Here is a 26,326-nt window from a genome sequence, read left to right as displayed (position 1 = left end):
GCAGGTATAGTTTGAGGTTCGTGCTTTGTGTGTTTTGGTACGTTTCCGCAGATATATCTCCAGTATGCAGCGTGCTATTGCTATGGTATTTGGTAGATTGGTTAAGAGTGTAGGTCAGACGGTCAGGTTTGATTTTGGGCCTCCTTGACTTTGAACTTGGTACTGCAGGTTGACTTTTGTGTTAATTGGGGCATCTCCGCACTTCTGCTTGGTTTTAATCATTAACAGAAGTGACTCCAGAGGCGCATAGATACTCTCCATAGGGAGATTTCTGTTCTCTTCATAAAGGTCAGGTTACATCTGAGTGGGCCATCATTATGGGCCATGCCATTTACCAAGAGGGGTGTGTCTGTTTGTGTGTTTGTCAGTGAAAATTAAGAACCTTCATACTAATTGTGATTATAGAGTACATTGTATGTGGATAGGTGTTGGGAAGTCAAAGTCAATTTTGGCCCTCAAGTTGCTTGCTCTGGCATTTGTGAACTTTATTATCTATAATTCCAATGTTCTTTCCATAATAGGACTTAAAATGACGTGTAACATTATGGCAGATGGGGACATTTACAGGTACCAACTATGCAAATTAGGGTTTGTATAGTTAATGTGACTATTCCATGATTCCTTGGTAAATGATACTTTCATTTCATATATGTGACATGTGTAATTTAGTTAGTTAAAGGTGTACATTACCATGCATAGATAATGGTGTAAATGTGATAGTCATTTGTATAATTCATTATAAAATGGAATTCTGCTAAAGGAACAGACTTTCACATGCACAATGTATTCTATCAGTTTGGTAGAGAAACCATCATTTAGAATAAATTTACAGCCATATTTGCATATTTAACCACATTTGTATAATCACTGAGACAAGATAAAACAAGAAATTTACAAAAACTGAATATTTCATGCAGGTATGAGGTCTCCTAACTCTTGTTTATTCTAGTAACGCTGAAGAAGAGTCCAAAAGTAAATATCCAATCTATATCCATAGATTGAATTGCTTTCAAATAAAGAACGTAGTAAGATCATTACTGTTTGTAGCACTCAAGGGAGGCGGTGACGGCTCGACGAACAGCACCCGGCACCGCCTCATTTTACCTTGGCCAAAAATAGGTAATTTTATGTTTTCGGTAGCGTGTGTGGGTGTGTATGTGAGAATGTGTAGATGGATTGTAGTGGTATTTAGTATGTTGGGTTCTGATACCTCGAGCTCCTTAGCTTTACCATGCTATGTTAGTTTGTAAGCCTTTGGGCCGAGGGTAGGCGGCGTAGGGTTGGGCCCCCTAGCGGCTTTTTCGGTCATGTGGGGGTCGGTTTAGTGTCAGACTTTGAAAAGGAATAACTCACGATGCGGTTGACGACTTTCGTATGTTGATAGTTTAAGTGATGCTTCAGATGGTTTAATGTTAGCTATGCAAATCAGATATGATAATATGATGAGGAGGAAATTTTATAAACCTTGTCTGTTTCATTAAAAGACGGTGAAAGACGGGAACTTCAACTGAACACAAATTATGCAAATGAGGACATCATTTGCATATATCATAATGATATACTATTATTCTTGAACTAGTTTAACTGTAATTTCCAACACAAAAATTGGACTCACCGAAATTTTCAACTGAACAGCACAAGTCGTTGTCAAGGAATGAACAATCCACTGCTGCCGTGACGTCACGTTAAGCAGATAGAACAGGTGACTCAATGAGCAATGGATCATAAGTTTATTTATTCAAAATGCAACGGTACATTACACAGACCTATAGGCAGCACAGCTGATTGCATAGGTCTACAAATAACACAAAATTACAACGGTACAAGACAAATTTACATAAAACGGTATATACATAATGGTATTAGAGAGATGCGAAATAAAATACTATGGAAGCTTGGACGTGAATAACATTCTATGGGAGGTCAGAGGTCGAAATCTAAGTAATGAGAAGCAAATATGGGCTACTAGGCTACACTAGGCTATACATGTCTTTAGAATCTACAAAACAGCATTAAGTTAGGCTACATAGGTTACAAGAGGCTAGGAGGAGCAGATGAAAGGTGCTGTGAATCGATTTGTTGATGATAAAAATGAATGCAAAGCATCTGGTTTTTGGTTTGTAGCAACGTTATGACCTGGAGAACCATTAAGGAGGGCTCCGGTTGAGAGAGACTTGCCAACAAAGCGGTGCACTGCAGCAGCTAGCGTTTGTCGTGCAGCCGTGTGCCGAGGACAGTGAAGTAGAAAGTCAGCCAAGACGTAGTCTGGTAGCAAGGATGTTGCTCTGGCGATTTCCAAGTCTGCGGAACTTCTGGTGTTGACGGGAAGACAGCATGTGAGCCCTGCACTTCTTTTTGAACTGGCTGTAAGATGTAGCTTCCTTTACTTCCCTAGGAAGACTTTTCCAGAGTCGTGTGCTGTAGGGGATATTGTACGTGGTGGATCATAAGTTGCAGGCAGTCTCTGGCGCCCACCGTCTCTGTTTAGACATGGCCCAGTAAAACTAGATCACGAAAAACGTTTAGCAACACAGATATTATAACTCATCAGCAGATATAATGCATGCAAATCAGGACTTTATTCATATAATCAATATAAATAGGGGTAAATGGTCAGATTATTTGGCAAAGGTTTGGCGTCGTGGAACTCCAGTTTAGAATTGTGACATAAACTGGTGTTACCTTTGGTTTCATTCCCAGCGTTTGGCTAAGTACGTTACTTTGATACGTTTACATCAGACGTGTTGCCAACCTAGGCCTTTAAGCTTGTCAGCCAAGCTTATATTTCCCCCAATTCATCCGGGTTTTAAAATACTCTATTTCCGATAACTTAAGTCGGCCGATTTTGCGAGGATTTTCTCAGTGTTGTCAGGCCACTTTTCCCGACTCATACGGTATGCTACCAAAGTTTCCAAATAAATCCAATCGGCTCCAACTCATGATCCCTTCAAGCCTTTTATTGCCGGGATTGTACAAGAGGTATCCCCGAGATTGCTCCGTTGGTCATAGGTCAATGAGTTCGAGTTAGATATCGACAATTAGTTAGCCACCTCGGTGCCTGGAGTGGCAAGTGTAAATAGGTCAGCTCACGCAGAACGCCGGAATTTCCTGGAGTATTTCTGCACTATTGAGTGACTTTTGCCGCGTCACGTTGTCCCTGGATGAGCCCTCAGTCGTCTTCACAGATTTGTATTCTCTGGGCGCGTTGTCAAAATTCATCAGTTTGGATGAAAATTATCGTCACAATTACAGATTTGTATAGACATTGAATAAAAACGACAATTAAGGCGTAGAATAATCTCACAATGTTCCACACCACAAGATGAGCATTAACACTTATCGGGTTACGTTTGGAAACAGACCTCGGGTATATAGAGATGATCAGTTTCTTATCTGAATTCATTGGATTTTAAACGGGGTGAGGAAAGCAAAGGAGTTACGCCTGTTTCCCTCGCCCCTTTCAAATGTATGTGTGAAGAATCCTACTGAAAATAATGTACAGTCCGCGAATCTCTTGTCTATGGTATGCAGATACCTTTTTTTCTGATTTCAAGCAAGATCTGCAATCTTCTTTGAATAGACAAAAAGACTGTCAAACATGACAGCTAAATGTATTGTTTTCACTAAAGGAGGTGATCGTGGTCATCTACAAACACTCACGTTGAAATGGTGACAGTCTATTGTTATTTAGCCATTGTCGTCAACTTTGCGGACATTTTCAATACGATCAGCAAATTATTGTACAGTAGGGACAAGAAAGCTATCTTTGGGAACATCGAAAACTAGGCAAGGTCGACGTACCCTTGTCTATTAGAAACAAACTTTTTGACACTTGAGTAAAGCCCAAGTTCCAAATGCTGTCAACCCACCTAAGAGTCTGGAGGAAAACTTTCCCCGAGCGTGGTAATCTTCCCCGAGTGTCCCATAGTCCCAGGCAGAGGCGTGTCCAGTTCGCAGGTTCGCAAGCGAAGAAGTGATCTCTTCACTCCTTCTCAGGAGGCCGAGGGGAAAGACCCACTCGAGAAAGCTTACCTACGTACCCAGCAAACATTTCCATACACACCGCGATTGGCAATGAGGACCTGGGAGCAGCTTTGAAAGATCGAGTGCTATGGAGAGTCATTGTGCATAGTCTTTGCCCCGCAGATTATGATGAGGATGATGTCTATTCTAGTCTAAAAGCTAACCCCAAACTGTAATTTGTTGGGTTCGACTTCTTTTCACGAGGTAGTGGAAGACGAAGGACCCAACTTTTCTATGATGTGTGGGTTCTGTGATGTTAAGAGGAGGGTAGTTTTCTTTTTGTCTGTAAACACGGGGAAATTTTAGAGGAATTTAGAAACCTCTATAAAAAGCTCGTTTTTTCGTGATCGTAGAAGGAACAATTTGAAACAAGCGTTCGTAGAACTCAACCTTCGTGAAATGGGCGAGGGTTTTATAGACATCTCAGGGGCTAGCCTTACAGAAAATGATACGTTCGATTGGCAAAAAGTCTCGGAATTCTACACCTTTTTTTCGCGCCTATATGTAGCTGCATCATCCCTTTGAAGTGGAATAGTTTCCGGTGACAGATTGTCATGGTATTTGGAATGCAGATAGCTTTTGTCATGGGCCGTGAGCGAGCGAGTGAGTGAGATAGCTTTGGAGATGCCTTACATAATCAATTTTTATCATGCAAATCAGGGGCTAATTTGCATAAGTAATGAGGACAGCTTATATTATATATTTTGCCAGCCAGTAGGTACCCAAATTATACGCCTACTTCATTTCATAATAGCAGATTCTCAAAGATAAGACACATTAGTCAATTCCAGGTCACCATATGCATGAGGTTTTTAGGTGATAAAGTCTGAATTATGTTGAATAAAAGAATATCTAAGCCACAATAATTGATTTTTTTAAAATTGACTAAGAAAATATTCATCTATTTGAATTCATTTGAATAGTTTAGAAACATTTTGAAAGTAACTGTACAAAATATTTCTTTAGAATAATTGTGAAACCTCTGTGTGATTCTTTCACACTTACAAATATTTGTAAACTTTGCCAAATGTTTAAATCAGTTAATTGCCCCCATAAAAGTAAGCTCTGCTGTTGCCTCTGTATACTTTTAGATTTCACTGCTGGGCACTGGTGGATCCTTTGTGGTGGGCCATTGTTGCATTGACACCCAACCATACTTTGCAAGGATGTGTGAATTGCTATCTTCTCAGCCCACTGACCCATTTACAAAATGTTACAAAAAATGGTAGAAAATGGTATCAAATGTCGATTCTAGACATATAATTACAAAACTTTAAAATCATTTCTAAACAATGACAACAAACATCCGCACGATGACTTGGAATGGACTCTAACTAACAAAGAGAGAAATATTAGCCTAACTGAGTTGTGTACTAGTATGTCCGATTGGTAAAAAATCCCGGAATTGACAGCAAGTTTTCCGCGCGTACGCAATCGAATCATCCCTTTAGATGGTAATAACAAGGGAAGGGTTGACGGATCAATATTGTCAATATTGACGACTTGATACATTGCATGGGCGTTTCTACAAAGTGATATTATAAATTATAATTTTTCTTTGTACAGCCCCCTTTACAGATCATTATTGCCGACTTGTTGCTTGCAACAATGATGATGTATTTCTTTGTTTCACAATGCAGTCCACTACATTGTGCATCCTATATGTCTAATGTACAATACCTATAAACAATCTCATCAATGACTACAAGTTACTGTGAAAAACAAACCCTGCTTTGGTCAACAATGTATTGTACCGGTAGTAACTGTTACATGTACAACCCTTTTAAAGCGTATAATATACATGTAGGCCCCTGTAAACAATATCATCATTGCCCTTATTCATTGCCCTTAATCTACAGATTATCAAATCTTATAGGAAACATTTACACGCCATCATGTATAATGTACTGTCCCTATAGTACCATTATCTTGTAATCGTCTGGTATATATAAGTCGTGCTGTCCTCTATTGCGCAACTATGACTTTTGGGGTCACTATCTGTGGGGACGGGGCCCATGCACAACTGAATGACGTAACTCCTAAATATAAACCACTATTGCGTAATCGCCACACTAAGCACACTAAACACTATTTTTCAAGTACAAACATCCCCTGCAAAACCGTCAGAAGCCACTAGACAAAAAAAAAACGCCTCGTACGTTTCTTCTCCTTCTCAACAGCTACCCACATACCAAAAATCAGATCAATCTGTCATGGTCTTACGTAGCTGAACTGTTCACAGACACGCCATATATAAGGTTTCTACACATACCTATTGTATCATGCAAATTACCACCTAATTTGCATAAAAAGTATACAATTATGTACATCATTACGTAAGCTGTCAGCATACCTACAGTCATTAACATCCATCAACCCCTTCTTGCATTATTCCTTCTCAAAACCTAAAACAAGAATTACTTTCAACGCCCCTGCGAAACCCTTAGGTGGCCAAAACTTACACACCTTACTATGCTTTTACACAGCTACCTACCACTTACAAATCATCACCCAAACAAGTCCCAACAAGTCCCAAACAAAAAATAGCAAAACCGGAAGTTCCGCTGCAGTACCATAACACGCCGCTAGAGCGCCCTGCCGTAACGCAATTCCTTCCATTCCTTCGTCATGTCTAATCCTACCCACATACCAAATATTAAAACCATCCATCCACGCGTTCCCTAGTTATCAAGCTGACAAACGACCACCTGACATCAAAACGGCACTGACTACAAACCCTTCGTTTCACGAAGGGAATAAAATGTGTTTCGTCTTCCACCATGTTTGGCGTGCAGTATGTACAAGTTCTTTTGCAGGCGACCCCTATTAGAAGCGTCAATGCCCTGCCTGTTTCTCGGTGTATATGATGTCACTTTGCTCACTCGGTGGTTTTATTAGGTTGGAGTTATGACACTATATACAACAAGGAACTGGCGGGTCATGTTCCCTTAATTGCCATCACTACTATAATCACCCTTCCTCCTTTGAGATCCGCTGTCAAAGCTTGATGTGAAATAAATAAATATACACATAACAAACGCACAACAAGGTCTCATATGTCTTTTCCATCTACCAACTATTCATTCCCATAGACTGCAGTGTTACTATGATAATGACTTAGTATTAATTGTTGCCGAATGGTAACTGCAAGAGAGAAAATAATTACCTACATTTACAGACAATGAGCATAACAAGACTAGAGTTCCACGAACACATACCTTTGCCAAATAAACCAGGTTTGTTATGTAGAATGATGTCTGTAGACAAATGCGTTACTCATTTTATTTTATAATTATATGCTTGGAGTTGGTTTATAAAATTTCGGCATTGATCATGCAAATAAGATCCCAAGTTACAATTTATTGATATCAAATTGTATCAAGCATTACTTAAGCTATCAGCATACCAAAAATCGTGATGATCATTTGATCCATTCTTGACTTATTCCCTTTCAAAGTCTTTAAATACACCCCTTACTCTCTTTCTCAGTTACATATGTGACAACTTTGAAAGTACTATAATGGAATGCAGCGGATTTATAAACTTTAGCTAATCAATTATGCAAATTAGCTGTTAATTTGCATAATAAATATCACATTATATAATTCTTTGCTTAGGCTATTTACAATGCCAAAAATCATGACAATCCATCAACACGTTCATATTTTCTCATTAAGTATGCAAATGAGGTCATCATTTGTATGATAAATATGTATTGACATTTCTCTCTTTCTCAGCTACATATGTGACAAGTTTTAAAGTCCTATCATGGAATGTAGTGGATTTATAAACTTTCCTCATTAATTATGCAGATTAGCTGTTGATTTACATAATTAGTATTCCATTATGTAAGTCAACACTCATTCTATCTACATACCAAAAATCATGCAGATCCGTCAACACGTTGTAGAGTTATTCTCGTCCAAAGTTTGAAAGGAAACCGGCGCCTGCAGTACCAAAAAAGCTGCTAGGGAGCCCAAACTCACAGCACATACTCTCTGCTCCGTGGGCTATCTTCCACTCAAAACTCATGATCACAGCATGTCCAGAACACGAGATATAAAAAATTGAGTTTCCACTGCTGTGCATTACTAAAACACAACCAGTAGATTTCTAGTGAGGACACGAATCCTTCACATGCAAAGTAGGATAAATAGTTCACACCTATTGTCTGTTGATTAACGATTTTCGTCGAGCTTTCTTTTAATAGTTTGCTAGTTATTTGGAGTCGAACGTTATATTTCATAATGCAGTAAAGTCGCATTTTACCTTGTACTGAGTTTGAACTGCGTTAGAACTGCGAACCATGTTTATTTTACGTTCAATCTTCGAAATACAAATAACGTTACAAGGTATGTATGAAGACTGTATATTGTGCCCATTTAAGTACTAGGATTGTCTGCAAGGTCTCTCTTCCATTTGTTTCCTTCTACAGACGAGTTGCGAAGACTACACCGCCAGATCTGTAATGTTTCGACAATAAACTACCAGTATCACTTCAATATATTTCAATGAATACACACTGTGATAGCGCAAATAGATAGTATCAAGAAGGTTATTATGAAATGAACACAAGAAACAAACCATTATAAAAGCAAAATTTCAATATGAACGACCGTATAAGTGAAAAATAGTGAAATATATATTATCGAAAAAAAAGTACACCAACTTGGATTCGAACCCGAGACCATAAGTTTAAAAAGTCTACTCGTTAATCCACTACGCCACGATACATTACTATGTATATATGTGTGCTAATACAACTCAAGTGACAAAGCGCGTGATAATACGAGACATATTGTTGCAGGTCCATCATTTCAAAATCTCAAGTCGTAAAGATCTCTCTAGTCTCTTCACCTTTTGGTCATCAAGTAAACTTTTGTAACCGTTATAAATAGAACAGGGATGTTATATAGATGAACTGTTTGTGTGAACTCCCGCACAGTGCCTGCTTGGTGTGTGTTTATGACATTTGCATGATAAACAGGGTGAGAATGGCCCGCCACTCATTCGGGCTATTCACACCGTAGTAATTGTCGTTGACCTGCCCTCGCTAGAAAGTCTTGCAAAAAAATGAAAGTCTTTTTTGAGGGTGATTTATAGTTTGAGGAAAGGCCCTAGTCCTCTTGTCCCTTTTCACTTTCAACATTTTTACAACGGTTATTCTCATTTTTATTTCTACCTTCGCCAGAAGGTTATGATTTCGGTAGCGTTTATGTGTACGAGTGTGTCTAGTTGCCTAGCATAACTCCAGGATGCCTTGTGTTGATATTTGGTGCGTGGGTGGGTCTTTAAGTGGTAGATAGCTCTTGAGCATTGAGTAAGTGGTGTTTGTTTGGGGCTACTGTCGTTTTTTTTAAAACTGCAGGAGCCGGTTTAATGTTTCACTTTGAAGAATGATAACTCAAGAAGGGATGAACGGATCATTATAATTTTGAGACTAATGCGATATGTGATATTTGTAAGTGAGAAAAAGAAGGATGTTGATGGATAAATATCAAGAAAGTGCAAAAAACACTTTGGTACATTACCGGAATTTCTTACTTGTGATATTGGAAGTAATGTACAGGTAAACATTATTGAGCATGCATTATGCAAATGAGGACCTCATTTGCTTATATCATAAGAAAATTTGATTACAGTATTTTTCTGAACATATGTACGTGTGTTATCCGGGTGAAGGAGATTATCAATTTATCAAATGAGGAACTTATTTGTATAATTGATGACAAGCACAATCAATAAACTAGTTATCATGGCGAAGGTACGGATTCGTGGAAAGTTTGTTTTAAATTGTTGTTCTTGTAGGGCACACAGTCACTAATTCCACGTGCTATGAATTCAACAGAAAAGGAAATCGTCTTACAATTGCATTTACACTGCATTTACTTTGGTTATCTCGTCATTACTTGACTCTAAAGGAGTGAAGTCAGCGTGTGTTTCAGCACTTTCTCATGTCTTTCCCACCTCTGTTATTTGGTCTGCAGGGCAATAACTTAAATATGCAAAAATAGGGCATGGAACAGTTCATTCACAGATTTAGATACAATGAAATCTCTAAATTAAACAGAACTAGTGCACCATCATACAGTGTCCCTTACCTCCATTGCTACGATAGCCCATGCCAAGATAACGCGAGCCGAACGAACAAAACGTTAAGTTTAGACACAGCTTTGCTCGCCAGGCTCGGCCTGTCTGGGCAGGGATGTGGCACGCTGAGACATGGAGACAGTTAAGCTAAGGGCACAAACCACCGCACGTGCAATTTGTCCGTACGTTTTTGGGGGAGGCCACGTCCGCCACGTATTTATGAAAACGTTCAGGCTGTACAGGGCAGGCGCGTCGCCCGTACTGGCACGTACGGGGGCGAATCCGCAGCCAGATGGCACACAAAGTTCTGCCTGCACATTAAGTTCTACGGCGTGTCTGCGTGATCCAAATCCGTCGGATTCCCTACGAGTTCGTACGGGACGGTACTTCCCATGCACTTAAGGATCCCAAAAGATTGCCCACGTTTTGGCACGTAGACAACACGTATTTGCACGTACGGCGGGTAATGCCCTTAGCTTAAGATTGAAGAGACGTGAGGAAATGAACATTTCATCACCATCATCATAGATAGGGTTGTATCATCACTGTCTTCGTCATCACAAAGAAAAGTAGAACATTTTTCACCTAAGAGATTTTAGTAAATCAGCGGGTGTTATATTTTACATATAGATATAACGTTAACTAGCAAAGCAAGCTTTCGAAATGTATTTTGATGTGTATTGACTTCAAACAAAATCTGACAAAATAGCATTTTGAAAGAATAGCAGAATGTCACTGGAAAATATGCATAGCCAATATTACATCTAGAACAACTTATCAGTAAGTGACAAAGTCCAGTTATGGAACTGTAGACCGCATATTTACTTCACTTGTTCTAGAAAAAATGTGGCATCGTGTGGCGCAATCTGTAAGGTGTTTGGCCCAACAGCAAACCCCAGGGGTCTAGGGTTCAAAACCGCTGTTGTGCCCCGATGCGGTGACGTTGGGAAAGGAACACGACTTTCCTCACTTCGCTCAGGTGTACTTGAGTACCTAGGTTCGGGTAGGGCCATCCTTCGGTTTGAGGAGAGGCACACCACAAGCACGTTAAAGAACCCACAACACTTGTCAAAAAGAGTAGGGGTACTCCTTATGTGAGTGGGTCAAACCTTACAGTCTGGTCTCCGGGTTGACATCTTATAAAGGTGAAAGTCACCTGTTATGTCAATCCTTCCACAAAATGTGGTAAAACTAAATAGTTAACCAAAGGTTTTGCTATATGACCTGCGTTGAGGTCTATGTAGATACTTAATAAGTAGAAACTTTGAAAATGTTTGCAGCATGTTAGTGTGTTTGCCACAGGTCATTTCTTCCGCAATTTCAGCAACTATTGGCAATTGAATATTAGGTACGACGGATACACTATACGGAAGTTCGGAATTATTGGTGAAAAAAAAAAAAAGGTCCCAGAAAGGTGACAGGAATCAGATCCAGCCAATGCAGAGTTTCTCCATGTGCCCGGGGGCCCCATGCATGCTTGTATACGGAGGTACGGTACCTATGATGGCAAAGTGATTATTACCATAAGCAAGGCTAGAGTTCCACGACCCCACACCTTCGCTAAATGATTCTTTCACAACTGCAGCATTAATTGTGTTTATCATTAATAATGCAAATAAGGTTCTCATTCTCATTACCTTCGCCAAGAAGGTTATGTTTTGGGCAGAAAGTTTTTGTATGTCCACATATAACTGTTATAGGTCAATCTCAGATAACTTGAGCAGCTGTGAATGGAATGTCACGATATTTGGTTTTTGAGTAGCGGTTGCGTATACCAAGGTTTTTACGAAAACGGTACTTCTGGCACTTTTTGTCGTGAGTGCAGCGGGGTGAGTGTGTGCGTGTGTGTATTTGCGGACAAGATAACTTTTGACGGTGTGAATCGAATTGCACTATATTTGGTAGTTATTTAAGGGAAATGAGGGTCAAGTTCGATATTGGGCGTTCTGGCGACAAGTTGTGGTACTGCAGCGGAGGGTCAAAGCTGGTGTTAAAATGTGGAAGGTACAGTATTTTAACCCTATTCAGACCGGGGGGGGGGGCTTTTGAGGCCCGCGCCAACTTCGATGTCCTATAACGCCAGAACGCCTTACGCTAAAGCCACCAAATTTGGTGAGTTTTCCTAGAATATTGTTGGCAACAATTTAGGCAGTTTGACAAATTTTCCATTTTTTCGTGTTGCCATGGCAACCGTTTGCTGACAGGCAGTTTTGCCAAAAATCACTATTTTTGGTTCTAACAATGTATTTTTTTTACATTTATTTGCTATATTACTGGTATTTTGTTACATAAATAAAATCTTATATTATTTAGCATATCTTTCATTATTATATATGCATGAATTATGCTAATTTGATGACGTCATCAGCCCAAAATCCAAGATGGCGGACCGTATAGCCAGATCAAGAATAACGAGCTAATTATCCCTTAAAATTTGTAACTACCTGGTATTTTTTCATTAAAAAACATCTAAATGAATGAATTTAATCTATTTCCCTTGCCCTTTGTGATTATTTGTTGCCAAAAAAGTAGTTTTAAAAATTCAAGGTGGTGGATATAATATGGCGGAGCCTAACTCGTTTCTTAGATGTGCATGACGTCATCGATGTTGCTATTGGCAATACAAGTCGTAATAAACATCATTATTCTGTTATCTGCACTAAGTCTTGTTGTTACATTTTTGTAGTATAACTCGAAGTTGTAGCAGGGGTTGGTTATTTTGTATAACTTTTGGTATGAACATATGTTAGGTCATGATTAAAATCCAGAAGAGTCTGGAACAGTTCAAGGGAGGGGTTCCTCAAAGAGAGCGACAACACCCTGCCATGATGATGATGATGATGATTAAAATCCTGAAATGTATTGTTTTTAAATCTGGGCATCATTTAAGCAATTAATGTAGAATAGGAATGTACCAATTTAACCTCAGATGTTGACCTATTTTTTTGATAACTCTTAGCTTTTGCGTAGCGGCTGTTTGGCAGATGGCTGCACTTGATGACAGATTTGCCCTAGGTTTTGTTATTTTGCCTGCCACAATGTTTATTTGTTTGCGGGTGAGAAGGGCCACTAATCTTTTTCCCAGTCTCATTATCACCAGGAAAAACAGTTGTTCCTGTTTGAGGTCTCATTAATGTATTAAGTAACTACCAGAAGTAAACGGCTGCATGAAGCTGCGCATATAGCAGTTGAAAATTACCCTTTGTCCATCCCATTTGCAACTGACTTCCAGGGTCAAAGTGATTAAAGCCTATTCATAAACAAAGCCAAACCACCACGCTTTCACTTTTCCATGCCAAGTAAGGATGAACAAAATAAGGGGGAAAATACCTCTTCACCGTAAGTACCTAATACATGTTTAGAACCTTAAAATCTTTGATAAGGGCCATAATAAGCCTCGATTGTTTGGCGAAGGTATGTGTTTCGTGGAATTCTAGTTATATCATTTGATCATCTCCTCCACCAAACAACAGACGTACACAATCTATGCTAAGAAGAGTTTTATCGCCTTTTCTGATAATGTATGCAAACGAGGAGCTCATTTGCATAATTAATGTTCAACGATTTTCACGTGTACATAACTTCCAAATGCTACAAGTAAGAAGTTCCAGTCATTTACCACAATGACATTAACACATGGCATTTTCTCATCAATTATGCAAATTAGGTCTTTATTTTTCATGATATCTATCTATCTATAAATATTCTTCTCTTTCTCAGTCACAAATGTCACATGTTGCAATGGTCCTATGATTGAACTGAGCGTGTTTAGACAATTTCGTAATCAATCATGCAAATTAGATTGCAATTTGAATAGTTGAGATGTAATCATATGGGGCATCACTTAAGCTATCTGCCTACCAAAACTCGTCAACCCCTTCTTGAGTTATTCCTTGTCAAAGTCTGACACTAAACCTGTCCTGCAGCTAGTTCCAAAACAAGCAGCTATACCATTACTCTCGGCATAAAGAGCTGCCTACCACTCAAAAATCATAGCCGCATCATGTCCAGAACTCAAAATATCAAACCCGGAATTTCCGCTGCAATAACATGATTGTTTCTAGGTCTCACCAAAACCTACCCACAAACCGTATATCAATACAGCCCATATAGGCGTTCTTGAGTTATGCTGGTCTTAAACATACAAACATAGATAAATACAAACGGTTTTCAAAACATAACCTTCTTGGTGAAGGTAAAAATGGACTGATCCCCATCGTATGATGTCACTTCTGGACGTTCCAGACGCCTGGGGTCAGGCTCAGGGCAGCCTGGGGAGCCTCACGGGCACATCACTGTCAGAGTCTTGCATTAAAAAACACATGTTATTATGTAAACTATCACCTAAACTATCTACCTTTCAAACACAGTAAAATCCATCAACCTATGCTTGAGCTATTCTCGTCCAAAGTATTTGTTTGTTTGTTTGTTTAAACCTTTATTTATTCACGCCACCAAGGAAATTGGTCTCTGTCTGAACTGAACTGAACTTATTCACGAGAAGCTCAAATCGGCCAGCAGGCTTCTTTTCATTGCAGTATCCAACACAAATTCCCACTGTAGTTCTCAACAAGCTGCTAGGGAGGTAAAACTTACACTATTTACACTCATTCCCTAGAGCTATCCACTACTTAAAAATCATAAACTTATATCACTTACAAAAAAGTAAACTAAAAAAATTGAACCTCAGCAGCAGTACCACAACTCGTCGTTAGGAGGCTCATTATCGAACTTTCCTTTCTGCGGCCACTACCCATCCACTAAATATCATGGAGATCCAACTATAATTTCCTACACAAATATTTACAACTTCTCCGATTACAGCCAAACACTGAAACATTCTGAGTATATAAAACACTCTTTTTAAGAGGCCTATGTGTATAAAACACTCTTTTTAAGAGGCCTATGTGTTCAAAAGTGCCTTTTACAAATTGGTTTAAAAACAACGATAGAACGGCTTTCGTTATGCAAATGAAGAAGTCGTTCTTTTATAAAGTTTGAAGAAACGCCCTTAAATGGGAATTGAATAGAGAAGGTTTTGATATTCATTGACGAATGTCCTTCAGCTGGGACAGAGCCTAGGTGCAAAAATCAGGCTACCCAAATGGCTGGTGCCTCCCGGCTATGGAAGCCTGGTACAAGGAAAATATAAGAATCAATGTCCGTGTCTGCATTATCTGTTTAAATTATGTTTTCTTATTTAGCACATAATAAAGCAATGCAATGTGTAATGTTAAACTTCAAGATTATTGCTGATTTAACTATAAAGCTTTATTTATCGACTCTATAGAATCTCACCTTCTCTTCATTGATCACTCACATGCATCATTTGACCCTAATGAATCCCTGTTTCGAATAATTGGCATGCAACGATGATTACGTTTTACTGCATTTTACTGAATATTTTGCACATACAAATGTTATTCATGATGTAATGTAATGTCCGCAGAACTAAATTAACATTCTACGGATATCTCCCTGATTCCTGGCCTATCATTGCCAAAAGGAGGTATTGTTTTCGTTGTGGATTTCCATGACTTAGACATGTTGGTAGTTTAGAAAATTGTACAACATGATATTCCCAGCGGTTTCCATAGTAGGACTTAGAGGCATGTGCCATTTATAATTTAGGGCAGGTGGAACATTATCAGGTACCAATTATGCCAAAAGGGTATAGCTGACATGCTTAAGGCAAAAGTGCCATCATTTTAGTGGTGGATGACGGGGATTTCATACGTGTGACAAGTGTAACTTAAGTTTGTTAAAATGTAACATCGGCATTCATATATCATGACTATTTGAAGGTAATTTATAAAATTAGTGTTGCCATGTAAGATAGAATTAGACTAAAGGAGTAGATCTTTGTTTGAGGTTTCCGAACTCGGGTTTGATGCGGAATATTCCTGGCGAGGCGGCGAGTCTGAAGGAAAATGAAGCATGCCCATGTCAAACAGCGTTCTCCCCACAGAAGTTCAGTCAAAGCCTGATCCACGTAATTGGTAGCGGAGGCGTACTTTTATCTTCTATGATCGTTCGATACCAAGAAAGGCACAAAGGCCGTACGCTATTACCTTTACAACATAAGAGGTAAGGGCAGGATGCATGGATGACAATAACATGCCTTCCTTACTGGTACTTACGTGGTAAATGAGACCGAAACGTATGTCTGCGAGTAGTGAATAGTTACTTTTTGAGCACACTTTTTCTCAAAACGCCAACATCTTTCCGGACCTTGGACAATAGCTGCCTCGCCATTAGAAATCCTGTATAAAGAACTCTTTTGTTCACGGCACTAAATACCATTCAATGAGCCGTGTAAGGTAATGCAGCAGGGAATTGGTTTGCCATGGATAAAATAGAAAAATATGCATATAGCATTCACGACGGCATAACTTCTGGACACAACGGCTACAATTGTACAGCGCTCTTAGATTAGTATTTCTTAACCATTTGCTGCTTACTTTAAAACATTTTACTTTCCACATAGAAACTCTCAATATCAGCCAGTTTAGTCATTATTCGTCGATGATTTCATCCATGAGAACACCACACATCACCTATGCTAGTGGCACAAAATGCTCAACACTTATCCCAACACTTACTGGAACCAAAACACCCAAAATAAGTTCATCGTCCACTATGGCTATGTGACAGCAAGGTCTTTTGTAAGCGTGACGTTTTCTTCTACTTTTAGTTACCACATGTATAAAAAGATTTCGTAGTCACCTTTTAGACTTCAACTCGCAACAACTGGTAAGTATTTACCGACTTTTTTTTTTATTACATTTCACAGCACCAGAGGAAATATGGCTTTCAGGTACGACGATTACTAAGTTCTGGGCATCACCAGAGGTAAGGTGTACAGCTAAAGTTTCGGGGCATAGTTATATATCAGTATGAAGTATTATTAAAAAGTATTATGTCAGTATCCACCAAATTTCAATTCATTCAGGTCTTAAATTTTCTGTCGACGTCATTTTGAAACCAGTAGATGCATGTACGGAGGAGTAACACAAGGATGGACTGTGATCAGGGCTTATGTGTGTCATGCACCGTTTAGTGACATCTACGAAGACATCTTGATACAAAAAAAGAAGAAGTGAGTACCTTACTTTCAGCAGAACAAGTTGACCCGCACACCTCAGGTCGCAGCTCAGTTGTTCATGTCTCTTCTATCTTCCTCAATCCTCACTAAACGTTACTGGATGGCGCCTACAGTGTTGACGTAATTCACAAGTATTGACCATAATGATGTGAATTTTTGTCAAAAAAATTAAGATTGATGCAGAAAAGTCCCGGAAATTTGAGTTTACACCTCATTTCTGAATGAGGCCGCAAACCTACTGATCACCCCTTGTATTTCCACTTTTTGAACACAAGCGAAGATTGCCGACGTTAACCGACAAAATGACGTCACGCATTAAACGGAACTTACCCCAGAAATAGTGCAATAGTCCCCAAGTTTATTCGAGGCTGAACTCTTGGGACTTAAAAAGCTCACATTCCAGGGGATATTTCTGTTTTTGAAATACTTGCAAATGCTACGATGTCAGAACAAATACTAAGCATATTGTATTTCAGATTATTTCCGGATTCGTCGTTAAAATCTCGCACACAGGGACCGAAATGTGTCAGCTCATCTGTTTGTCAATATAAATAACGTTATATTTGGATGTAGTCAAGAATGGTAGCTAGAGTAGTCCTACAAATGTACGTGAACACATACTATCGTGGCTCATCAGGTTACATTCAATACGCTATTTACGATAACTGTAGGGTATATACATGTAGCATAGACATGTTCTGGGGTAAACTGACTGTAAACCAAACTTTCGTCTCGAATGTGTACCTTGCCGCACCAGGATTGGTTCCTGTCGCATGATCAACTCGAATTTTCTACTGAACGACAAAACTCATCAGTGAAAGATAAGAAAGGAATTCTTAAATCTGATTTAGGCTCCAGATTTAAGATAGTATCGCGGAGATTCTGGGATTAAAACCTTATTCGTAAGCATGGATTCAGAAAGAAAACAATTATGTCATAACTGGCCGCCATTGCTATTTTACTGTTGCATTCAGTTTTTGTTCGGCAGATTGAACTAAACAAGCGGTGTCGGTCTGTCTGTTTGTCCGGAGGAAATGTACGAATAAATCGACACATTTTCTTTTACAAAATAACAAGAAATATGAAGTCTCCGACATGGAAATTATATCTCCGTACTTACCATGTCTGGCAGAAGAGGCAGAGTTGTCGGTGTGTAGGTGCGCTGCCCGGCGCGGTAACAGGTGAGACCGTGCGTCATGTGAACCCGCCCGGCTTGTACCACCTGCCGTCTGCAAGCGGCGCTCCACTAGAAAGGCTCTATTTACCTTCCTAATGGCCCAAAGCGGCGATTTCCTTGTCTCCTTTTGGATTGATACTCCTCCATTGTTTGCACTGCTTTTATGTCGACACAGACATTTATTGAAAAAGGAGAAGTTAAATTTCCGCTGGGGAACCTTTTGCAGTGGCTAATATTTGCTTTGCTACACAAGCGAGCTTCCAATATCGCAGGGCAAATATGTCTCTGTCAATGTGCTTGTTCAGCAAATGACTTAGTCTGTTGCATGCGATGCTCTGGGTGTTTCTGATCGGAAAATGTGAAGCTTTCATGAAGCATTCTGTTTTGTTTTAAAGATATACCAATATCCATTTGCAATTGCAGGAAAAAATATCACCAACGAGAAAAACAGAACCTGTTTCGGTAACACAACACAGCATGACGAATTCGATAGTTTCACTTCTCATTTCATACCACATTGTTTGTATCGAGACTACAGTTGGGCGTGGATGTTCTGAACAGGTAATGTTCACTGTTGTGTTTGCAGGCCGTTTCCACGTCATTGTCGTATCTTAGGCATGTGATGAATAAAAGAAAACAGGAACAAGGCAGTTGTTTACAATGCCCAACCACCGCACGGTGCTCAGCGAACCACAGTAGACAATACAGGGAATGGATAAGGTTCGAGATGCGTTGTTGCAATCTTAGTCTCAGAATGGCGCGTAACCGCATTTTGTTTGCGATGTGTTCCTTGCCTTTAGCAATGTTAAGGTGGTTATATGAATGATATCCGCACCTGCATCAATTTTTAAAGAAAAAGGTTATGAACCATACTGTGAATCATATGCTTATATCCAGTGGTGAAGACTTATAAATCTTACAACATATACATAACGTTACTGTAAATAGTAATCTCCAAGCAGATCTTGCGTAGGATAAGATAGTATCATAAACTGGGGAAGGAGTTTAGCCGACAGAGGAGTAAATTGGCCACTCATTGATCTGCTTGGAGATTATGTGCATAGTACAAAGCAGTCGTAAAATACGCCGGGTTGTATAGAAAACGAATAAAGCATTGAAATTTGAACAGTGGTGCATTTGGAACGTTTGTTACAGTCACTATTCTAAAACGTTTTGTTATCGAAAGTGACATCAAACAATTCTGTCCTGTACCTTGTGGAAGCAAGATAAACCTGTTATGCGTCACAAAACGACAACTCCTTGTCTTACATGTGCCTTAAGGTGGGGTCACACATGCGTATATATTCAAGTCCGTTTGAGGTGCGTATGACGCTCTTAGTCTCTACCAGGCTCCACAGGTCGCGGCACAAAATAGTACAAATTGGACAAATATAGATACATAACATGCAAGATGAGTTAGCTGACCGAGAAATATGGTTAGCGACCCAGCTTACTCGTCTGACATGTTACCTGTTTACGTTTGTCCAATTTCTATTATTTTTACAACGACCTGTGGAGCTTGGTGGAGGCAAATACTCCCATGCGCGCCTCATAAGGACTTAAATATATACGCAGGTGTGACCCCAGCTTTATGTAAATGCTATAACGGTACGTATTTACTCAAACGGCAACGTAGTAGCAACAGAAATCAACCACCTAACAGTTCGTATATAGAGGGCAGGAACAGTGACAGAAGCGCCAGTGCCAAAGCCAATCCTAATGTTGCCAAGCGTAACGTTACGAGCTCTTAACTACATTTACTTGTACTACGCACTTTACTACATTTTATTATTTTTCAAGGCATTTATGGTAATGGCGTGAGGCGTAAAGGTTTTTCATTTTCAAATAATATCTAATTAAAACTTCATGGCCGAGGCCGTTGCCATTCCCTACAGCGTCACCTGTTTACTCCTTACATTTCATACTCATACGGGATGTGTTCAGACTGGTGTCGTTCTTCTGAGAAGCTGATATTTATATATATCTTACTTTTATGTAAGCATTTAGTACAAGTCAATGTGATGTGTTCTGTATGCGATATAAACACCATGCCACACACCACAGAAAACAATACAACCAACATAAAATATAATTACGTCACTCTTAAGATGTTCATTTATAAGTTTCCAAGTATTACGTATGTCATTTGTTGCAGTTGTAAACCTATAATGATAGTATTTTTAATTGCCTCTTAGACGTACGGATCAAACCATTTCTAGAAGTTTTGTATTGATGTAAATTTGGTGTGGGGTTCTTTGAATACTTCCTGTAGAGCTTTTCATATTAGAGGACTTTGTAAACCAGCCTTTGTTGTGGTTCTCCGGGTTCTTTTTTTGTTGACATAGCTTTAAAAGGGAAGCATTTTTTTCAAAATGAGTAACGTTATTGAAAATCTGACAAAATTATGGTAAGAAGTGTTTGCCTTAGTATTATGCTACACATATTCCTAATTTTCTTTAGATACTTGTTTCCGACTGGTTTAATGTATGGGGCCTTGAACTGCATCCAGAAAAATGTAAAGTCATATGAGTGGTACTACCTTCTTCTGCTTCTTATCTACATCTCAGGCCAGCTCATCGAACAGGTTCCATTCTACTAGCATCTTGGTGTCACCTTATATCAGGCTTCTGGCTGGACTGAGCATGCGCAGACTACATCTAGCAAAAGCCAGGAAAGTTCTCGGATATCTCTGGACACTAGGAGGAATGTTATCACAGGAAGCGCTGGAACTGGCTTACCTCACCCTGGTGCGGCCTTGGCTGGACTATACCTCCATCCTTTTGAGTACTGCCACCTCCAAGATACATGAGCATGTTCAGTACCACGCAGGCCGCCTTGTTATTACACGCGCAGCGCCAAGGAGGCCGTACTCTGATATACTGTAAGAGCTTGGGTGGGTCAGGCTCTCCACCAGGCGAGACCACCATCGCCTAACCCTCATCATGCCCTTGTACAAACTTATCACCGGCTCCGTCCCATCCCACCTCCAACCACTCATTCCGTCAACAAGACAAGCTCAAACCCGGCTCCAGGTCCGCCTACGCAACTCGGTACATTTTCACATCCCCTGAAGCAGAACTAATATTTATAAACAGTTTTATTCCGTACACATCCCGACTTTGGAACAGTCTCGTCCTCATTTCAGATTATCCACAACTAACGACCTTCCATATATTCCTCCATTACACACATAACAATGCTAAGTAATTCTTACAATTATTTTTACACTGTATCGTTTATTCTAAGTATAATGTAATTTCTTATGCCTTTTATTTGTACATTTCTGTAGCTGTGTCATTGATCTGCTGTTTTTACTGGATTCTAGACATTATGTAAAATACTGGTTAGTGGTCTGATGTCTGTAACAAGAAGATCTGCTGAATGAGGATTTCTCAGAGTTTGTCATGATGCTGTCTATATAGAAAAGGAGAAATCTTATATATGTCTACATATGAATGAAGTTGATCTACTCGTTAATGTGGGGCCGCGTAGCACAGTGGTAGTGTATTCGGCCCGTAACCGAGAGGTCGCCGGTTCGAATCCGACTGCCGTGTTGCCGGTCTTGTGCCCTTGGGAAAGGCACTTTACACGACTTTCCTCACTTTACTCAAGTGAAAAATGAGTCGTCCCTCGGATAGGACGTTAAATGGAGGTCCCGTGTATGGGGAGAGTCACACCCCATGCACGTTAAAGAACCCCCACACGTGCGATGGTGCGGTGTGGTTGGAGCAAACCCCTCTGTCCGGAGTTGGTGATTCACTTCAAATCACCCGGTTGTAGGCCTGGCGAACCTCCATACCGTATCAGCCACACGGTGATTTACATCATTCACCCAGACGGGAGACCTGGCGCATCCCCGTCTTGTAATTAGCCAGCGAAAGGGTATGTCACCCCGTAAGGGGCGGTATCACCCCGTCGTGTGTAAACATGTGCGAACATGTGTGATCACGTCGACCGATGATGATGACTCGTTAATATGGAAGGCTTAGTGGATTCGTAATTCTCGAATGGGCAGAATGTGCACAAATACGTTTTATTCAGAACCTCTGCTTTAAGAGTCACTGTGGCTTTCATGTTTGAAAATATCTTTATCACAGTCACCAAGTATGTAACAAATTTAGCCTTTTTTGTTAACTACATTTAAAGCTGCTGTTATAATAAGGTTTTCTTTAATATCAGTATTTGGTGGTCTATACATGCAACCTAATGTAACTCATTTTTCCCATTGCATGGGACAATTGTGGTATTTCTATAAAAAGGGATTCAACCAATGCCTGTCTTTTTCTGATTGGATACAACGTTCCTTTTGTTCAATGAACTAAAAAATTTGATGTATTAAGTTAAAGATATATACTCCTCCTATTTCTTTTGTTGTGTAAAGAAACAAAATTCGGTTCATTATAAAAACATGAAGTGGAATCATTGAGCCAGGTTTCAGTAAGGCCAATGACCCAACAAATTATGTTGAAGAGTTGACAAGTATTGAGTGAAAACCATAATAATTCTTTGGAAAGCTCCTGGTAAAAAGATGAAACTGAAAAAGCAGAAGACGCACGAGACAGATCTGTACACAATAGTTTATATGAGTTTTCAGAGTAATCACCTCACCCCACCGGTCAGAGTAATATTGTCATGAATTGTTCATAGAAGCATTTCTTGTCATGTAGATTGCATTCCTATGTTTGGGTTCCTTGCTTTAGTGTATCAAATTACAGTTGGGCATAGTCGTATACAACCTTCATATTCAACAATAATAAGAATACAATCAACAAAATCATGAAGCTGCTGTTTTTTCTCAGCTTGACTAGTTTGTCATAGGTCTTCTTCTCTCTCTACAACAGGCCAGAATAGCATACTATGGATTGCGTTTAAGTTTACATTTGGAACCAAAGAAACAAGCTTGGAAACAAAAAGGTCCATTGAACGTTGTATGCTGTAACAGTTCCTATACTTTACCAGGGTTCCAGATCAATTTCTGCCAACAATGTCAAACTTTGTAAGGACATTTTGAGGAAAACATTAGCTCAAATTCCAATGAAAGTGTAACATTGTGTGTGTTATGTGCAAGATTGCTGGTGAGAACATCACCAATTGCCCCAAAACAGTATTGAACTGTCCTGTTGAAGACTCCAGAAATCTTGCATGACATCACCTCACCTCACCGGTCCCATAGCCTCACCGTCAAAATCATTTAGCAACTTTTTTTAAAGGCAATGTTAGGCATAATATGACTAGTTAGTAGCTTGAATGCCAGTGGCTTTTGCATCTTTACCTAAAGAAAACATTTAGGCGATTCTCTGATTGGCTGTAAGCTGGTCAATGGCTGCACAGTATAGGCAAATAAAATCCCTGTCTCTAAAATTAAGCTTTTATAAAGGTCACGAAAAGGGGACCAAAAAAAAATAGTCCATAGAGGTAATCCAGGAGCCCCTGGTGATGGATATAGAACTACAGAGTGCCAGATGCACATTCTTTCTGATGCCTCAACAACAGTAGACAAACAAAACCTCCTTTTTTAACTTTCCTAGTCCATGTCGAAGTAATCTATAACCTCTACATCAGGCTCTTTGCTGGGACCTCTCCAGGCATTCTTTGCTGGGATAACTGTGTGTTGAGAAGACCTGAAATGTACAAGAAAAAAATCATATCAGCAACTAACATTATCCTGCATCAAACCTGCTTAGGTGACCATCTTTCCCAGGCAACCACTTTTTCTCGGTCCCTGGAAACTTCACAATTTCAAAACTAAAATGATCACCACCTAATATAACCATGACCATTCTGGTTTGGCAACTGCATGTTACATTTTCACTGTTTAACACCACTGTGTCATTAACAAGCATATAGCAATCATTATGGTGATTTTCTTTTTTTCAGTAATACTACCATAATGACAATTGTAATGAAATTTATCAATTTTCATTGATATTTATTTGTTTTCCTTGTTAAAATATCATAGTTTAAGCAAATAGCAAAACATGTATCTTCAGCCATCTGGCAAGCAGCAATGAAAAAGATGAATATCATTAACCTGAAAAGGGAAAGATTCAAAGCATTTACCTACGTTTTAAGAATAATATCAAAAGGCTTGAGATGCCATATAAGGGGAGCCTTGCGTGGGTGAGTGGGACCAAGGTGGAACCTTTTGTCAAAAATAGCTTTTGCTATTTCCCTTGAGAGGTCAACTTAGGCCTTAGGCCACCCTCCCACACAGGGTTGACTCTCACAGCAATGCCTTACAATATCAACCCTACCTTTCCAGCCTAAAAAAATGGCATTAGGGGCGTGGCTAATAACTGACTATTAACAGCTAATCAGAGAAATGTCTTCATGTTGTCCAAAGGTACCATATAAGGCGCCTCATTAATATTCAAGTACATAATGACAGTACAGGCATAACGTTTCACAGTTCTTTCAGCATCAAGACTTGTTTGTCAGGTACCAAATTTAAGATTTGTCTGTTCTTTGGGCAAAAGTGACCAATAGACAGCTTTCAGAAGCACTGTGTGTGTACATGATATCAACCAAAAGATTTACTTCCAGTCATACCTCTGTCCAGTAAATCTTTAGCTAGTCATGCAGATGTGTTAGCTTTACCTGCTTTTATTGTAAAAACTGTTTTATTCCATTACTTGCATATACACAATGTCATGTTCATTTTGTATTGTATATTAATATGTCTGTGGCCACGATACCAGCCTCGCTGCCTAGTGCCCACAGTGTATTGTTTTGTTAAAACCTGAATAAAGAAGTCAACTACCAAATACCGCCTGAGCATAAGGAAAAAAATTGTCATCACATAAAAATAAACATATCTAGATCTTTGTGCGCACAAAAAGTTTGCAGGAATTTCATTTCATTAAAGAACATTATGACACATTGCTTTTTACTGCAGGATACATTTTATGAGCTGTTGATAACATCTTACCAAAAACACTCTTATTCTGATTGTTCCTCCTCGAAGAAGATACTTACTTTCCTATTGCTCCTTTGTCAGTGATATGGTGAGGTATGGGTGGGGGAGGTTTGGGGTTTGATTCCCGCTCCACCACACTTACCAAGGATGCAGCTGGTAGCCAGCATCGATCCCTGCAACAAACATGGAGGGTTACATCATGTATATCTCCAACTTGCCATTTGTTTTTTTTCACCTATTGTATTAAATTCAAATACAATAGAGACTGTCATGGATCCAAACAAAAATAGAAAACAAGTAGAAGTATTCCTTAAGCCACAGCAAGTAATTCTATGGATGACAGCAGCGCACTCTATTTTTACCTGATTTTGACACAAAAAAAGATAATTTTTCCCCTCCAGAGATGATGAATATGGCATGGAAGTATCGAAATGGAAAAAAAAAAATTTGATTGTTCTTGTAGCAGTGACACTACACTGTGACAGTCATGTATTTAGATACAGTGTTGGCCACAAAATTAAAAACCAATTTACAATTATCTTTGAAAACGTCTGTAACTCATCTTTTGAAAATCTAGCTATTATGTTTTTTTACCCAAGGCATATTGTTTTTTTTTTTCACCCCATCTCATTAAATTTGGAGACTCTGCACAGGATGTCATCCATAAAGTTTACACTGTGACCTTATGCTAAAACTTCTCCACACTTTTGATCATAATAAGAAAGTCCAAATCATACCAGGACAGAATGCAGGATAAATTTCATTAATAATAATATAGGTTGTAATGCATGCATACATGTAGCTCATTGGAAAGTTCCCACCTGTAAGCTGTGGCCACACAGTTCCGCTTGGGTTCCACATCGTAGCTCATCACTTCAATACCATAGAACTCCGACAGTTCATGGATCACTCTGCGATCTTCCCGCTTCATGGGCGGAAAAGCGGTGGCTACGACTCTTTTGCTTCGACTAAGAAAAGTTAAAAAAAAGTGATTTTCAACATGGAAATGATTCCT

General features: G+C 39.3%; 1 protein-coding gene and 1 long non-coding RNA gene across 3 annotated transcripts in view; both read right to left on the bottom strand.

Annotated features, from left to right (window-relative positions):
- LOC118425157 overlaps window positions 1-19,224 on the bottom strand; it is a 33,276-nt gene extending 14,052 nt beyond the window's left edge. The window contains exons 1-2 of one of the 2 annotated variants that reach the window (XR_004832274.1): window positions 18,339-19,224; window positions 17,221-17,325 (exon numbers count right to left, since the gene is read on the bottom strand). This is a non-coding gene — a long non-coding RNA (uncharacterized LOC118425157). The remainder of the gene's footprint in view (window positions 1-17,220; window positions 17,326-18,338) is intronic. The other variant, XR_004832275.1, reaches the window with a different exon arrangement.
- A 3,732-nt stretch (window positions 19,225-22,956) lies between these two features.
- The window catches only part of LOC118424691 (transcriptional repressor NF-X1-like), a 39,220-nt gene continuing 35,850 nt past the window's right edge, over window positions 22,957-26,326 (bottom strand). The window contains 4 exon segments of the mRNA XM_035833372.1: window positions 22,957-24,016; window positions 25,371-25,484; window positions 26,133-26,254; window positions 26,256-26,279. Coding sequence (XP_035689265.1) covers window positions 23,920-24,016; window positions 25,371-25,484; window positions 26,133-26,254; window positions 26,256-26,279 — 357 coding nt within the window. The 3' untranslated portion in view covers window positions 22,957-23,919.

This window comes from Branchiostoma floridae, chromosome 10, assembly GCF_000003815.2.
Source record: "Branchiostoma floridae strain S238N-H82 chromosome 10, Bfl_VNyyK, whole genome shotgun sequence".
Classification (NCBI taxonomy): Eukaryota; Metazoa; Chordata; class Leptocardii; order Amphioxiformes; family Branchiostomatidae; genus Branchiostoma; species Branchiostoma floridae.
This window is presented reverse-complemented; position numbering and strand designations above follow the sequence as displayed.